At 40.6% G+C, this 4,468-nt stretch overlaps 1 protein-coding gene across 1 annotated transcript; it reads right to left on the minus strand.

Annotated features, from left to right (window-relative positions):
* Nucleotides 270-3,598, minus strand: LOC109330928. The gene is made up of 3 exons (XM_019565196.1): nucleotides 2,780-3,598; nucleotides 713-2,662; nucleotides 270-560 (listed from the first exon to the last, which is right to left on the minus strand). The coding sequence occupies exons 1-3, from the start codon at nucleotides 3,596-3,598 to the stop codon at nucleotides 270-272; spliced, it is 3,060 nt and encodes a 1,019-aa protein (XP_019420741.1).

Here is a 4,468-nt window from a genome sequence, read left to right on the forward strand (position 1 = left end):
TATTCCAGATATTGCAGCACCAGTTGAGGGAGCCATGAGCAGGAGATGAGTGGCTATAAGCCTCCTTGAGGGAGAGCAGGCCATCATTTGATTTTTGCCAGCAGATGATGTCTTTAGAATCAGAAGGGAAAAGTGAGAGATTTTAAGGATCACTTATGGCTGTTTTTCAGCCAAAATCGAAGGAATTAGCCACTTGTTATTATGTATGAAATCTAAGACCGAGGCCAACAAGCAATGATGCAGGTGCTCAGGAATGTTCAGAACCTTGATCAAAGGCTCTCCCAGCCAGTTGTCCTTCCAGAAGTTGGTGTTAGTGCCTTGTCCAATAATCCAGATTGAATTATCAATGACAGAGTTCCACTGCTTCTTGATACCAGGCCAAGTTGAAGATTTGAAGTATCTAGCAACCTGCAAACCATTACTGCCAAACCTTCTTCTGTAGAAAGTTGCCCTATTTTATCAGAGCTCAACATTTCCCAAGCTAACTTCAACATGGCAGCCTGATTGATCAACTTAATCGACCTAAGCCCAAGCCCCCCACTCTTTAAAGGAGAGCACACCTGGACCAAGACACAGTGACCAATTTTCTTTTAGCAATGTCTCCAGACCATATGAAATTCCTTATACAGGAATCAAGATGCTTGAGCAATTGATCAGGCTAGACATATATGTGGAAGCTATACACCAACATACTATGGATAACTGATTTGACCAACTCTACTCTGCCCATGACTGATAGAGAATGGCCTTTCCAAGTAGCCAACTTGCTAATGATTTTGTCAGCAATTGGTTGCAGATGGATTCTTCTAGGCTTGCCAATAAACAAAGGAACACCCAAATAGTTGAAATGAAGATTACCAGCATTGAAACCCAACCAGGAAGAAAGGTCAGAGAGTTTCCTAGCAGAGGCTCTGGTAGAGTAGAATTTGCACTTGTTTGTGCTTATGTGTTGACCTGAGGCCATGGCATAGTCATAGGTCAATTTCTTGAGAGCCAAGATTTCCTTTTTTATGCCCCTGCAAAAAATAAAAATGTCATCTGCATAGAGCACATGACTAGGGGTTAGCAAACCATTAGGACCAGAAATAGGGTGAAGCTTTCCCATATCAACCAACTTAGAGATTCCTCTGTTGAGCACATCTTCAGCAAGGCAGAACAACAAAGGAGATAAAGAATCACCTTGCCTTACACCTCTCACACAATTGAAGAAGCCAATGTTGTGGCCATTGACATTAATGGAGAGCTTAGCTGAGTGCAGGATAGAATTTATTAGAAGGATAAACCTATCATTAAAACCAAAAGCCTTTAGAGTTTGTAGCAGAAATTGCCAATCCAAGGTATCAAAAGCTTTCCTAACATCAAGCTTTATTGCTAGGTTCCCCCCAAACACTTTATGGTCCAACATGTTAATGGCTTCAGAAGCAATGCAGATACAATCCTTGATTTGTCTGTCTCTTATGAAACCTCTTTGCTGAGGAGACACAATGCTAGAAGCTATACTAGAAAGTCTATCAGCAAGAACTTTGGATATAATTTTGAATTGGAAATTGGCTAAGGCTATATGCCTAAAGTCCTCAATTTTGTCTGCATTAGGAAATTTAGGAATCAAAATAACATTATTGGAATTGAGATTAGGAAGTAGCCAACCCTGGTTGAAGAATTGAACCACAGAATTGCAAACCTCTCTGCCCACTATGTCCCAGTAGAATTGGTAGAAACAACCACCAAAGCCATTAGGTCCAGGGGCCCCCTCACCATTCATAGAGAACACAGCAGCCTTGACTTCCTCATCAGAAGGGATGCTAACAAGCAACTGGTTTTCATCATCCTTCACCAAGTTTGGGATTGCCTCCTGAATTAGCTGATTGGGAGCATTGAGGTTTTCAGAAGCAAATAGATCAGTGAAGTATCCCAGAGCATGACTAGCAATGTCATGCTGCTCTGTGAGAATTGAATCACCATTCCTCAATATGGACATGGACTTAGAAGCTTGTCTAATCTTAGTAACTCTGTGGAAAAAAGCAGTGTTTCTGTCACCATGAATTTGCCAATTAAGCCTAGACTTTTCCATCCAAAACTCCTCTTCCAACCTCAATGCTTTATGGAGATTGGACTGAGCAACCAATTCCTGATCCAACAAATCCCGATGAGCTCCAAACTCATTGATGTTGTTATGAATTATATCCATCTCATCTATAGCTTCTTTAACTCTAAGATGAATGTTACCAAACACATTAAGATTCCAGGACTTCAGATCACATTTAAGCCTTCTAAGCTTTTGGACCAGAATGAACATTGGACAACCAACAATATTAGTCTTCCAAGAGTCGGCCACTAGCCTTCTGCAATCAGAGTGACTAAGCCACATCTTGAGAAATTTGAAAGAAGAAATTCTAGCTATAGATGGATTAGAAGAGCACATAAGCAAAGGGTGATGATCAGAAGCCACTCTAGGAAGAGTACAGCAGGTGACTTGTTGCCAATTAGAAAACCAATCTTCATTACATAAGCTCCTATCCAATCTTTTTTTAGTAAGAGCAACACCTCTTCTCTTGTTTGACCAAGTGAAAGCAGCCCCTCTGGTTAGGAGATGAATAAGTCTAGCATCATCAGAAAATTTAGAGAAATCCTTAGAAGAAGTTCTATTAGGAAGTCTGCCCCCCTACACTCATGGGCACCAAGCACCACATTAAAGTCACCAATGCAGCACCAAGGCCCCTCATTATTTCTCAGATTGATTTTTCTTTCTCATTTTTTTCTTTTGAGATTTGGATAACACTGATGTGAAGGATTCATTGTCCTGCTCCTCCACCTCATCCTCATCCCATAGTCTCCCTACAATTCCCATGTCCCTGGCCACCACCTGATTTTCAATTTCGGGCTGCACCATGATGTTATCAACTCTAATTGAATTAGCATTGGGATGATCCACAGATTTGGAGTTCATTATATGATCTTCTTTGGGATTTTTTTCCATATCAGACTCTTCCCTGTTCTCCTCAAATGTGTTTGGAACAGAATTATCTGAGCCCGGAGAGGAAATTAACCTTTCCATGTTTTCTATGTTTACCTCCCTCTTGGAAATTTCCAAATTAATGACAAGGTCATTTACCTTTTCAGTGGTGAGCTTCTTCTCCACCGAAGGACCACTCTTATGAACTGGCTTAGGAACCTCTTGAGCCATCTCTGTTCTGTTTCTTCTGCAGTTGGCAATGGTGTGGCCAATACATTGGCAACCATTACAAAACTCCGGGAGGTTTTCATATTCAAGGTTCACAAAGAAGGCAAAGCCCTCCCTCTCCACCAGAATTTGGTTAGTCAACTTGGCTTTCAGGTTTATGTCAACAAGGACTTTGGAAAAATGCCTAAAGGATCTGTTGTTAGTGGCCTCATCTATTGCAATAGGGGTGCCTATGACACCTGCAATTGAGAAGATAATCTTCGGGCTCCAATATTCCTGAGGAAGACCCAAGATTTTAACCCAACACTGAGAGTGTGAGAGTTTTTGCAGACTAGGATTGAAATCAGGTGTCCAAAGAAATAACCTGAGAAAACCTGGTTTGAGATTCCAAGAACCAGTTGAGCATACACTTCTCATGTCATCCACCGAGGAGAAGGAGAACTCTTAGAAGCCCTTCCCTAGGGAGACCATACTCCATTTTCCTATCATACTCCAAAGGGCAGATAGCTTTTCTCTAAGTTCGATAAACTTTAAAGGAGTGTCCCCTTTAGAAAAAACGATTCTTCCATGGAGATGGTTCTTGCAGCGATGGAGACCTGCTTGATACTCCTCTTCTGGGATTTTGATAGCTATGGCATCACCTTTGATGCAAGGTTGTAGTATACGAGTATTAAGTACTCATTCATAACTCAAAATGTTTTTAATTCAAGGATTGGGAAAATCCTAGTTGCAGTTAGGTAAGATGTTCTTCACTCAAAGACTTGGAGGTCTTGGGATAAAGGGCTATACCTTGGCTGGGGCGGAATCGCATAAGAAAGATTTTCTTGGGAGCCCGGTTTTGGGAAAGGTCAAACCAAGGGTGACGAAGTTCTTTGGGTTCCAAGAAGGGAGTGTTTAAGTTTTGTATCAGGAAGCATGTATGTAACGTACATTATGTTCTATAGTGAAGAAGGAAAATCTCCTGAATCAGATGGGAGGACTGGATGTAGTTTTGTAGTGGAAAGCAAAACGAACCAGGACAAAATCCTTACACAATCTTTTCTATCCCTTTCTCTTTTACATTTCAAGTCGTAATATTGCATGCTATAATATGATAATTTGTATACTGGTTCTATGCTATAACTAGTTTAATTTCATGTAAAAACATATGTTATATCATTGCTTGATTTCTCATAACCTGTTGGGCAAAAAAAATGTTGAACTAGTTTTTCTGCATTCTGTTTTTAACTGTGTTTAATTGATTAACCACAGTGCTTAATCGATTAACTGGGCATTTTTAAGCAAGTG

Source organism: Lupinus angustifolius, chromosome LG17 (genome assembly GCF_001865875.1).
Source record: "Lupinus angustifolius cultivar Tanjil chromosome LG17, LupAngTanjil_v1.0, whole genome shotgun sequence".
Classification (NCBI taxonomy): Eukaryota; Viridiplantae; Streptophyta; class Magnoliopsida; order Fabales; family Fabaceae; genus Lupinus; species Lupinus angustifolius.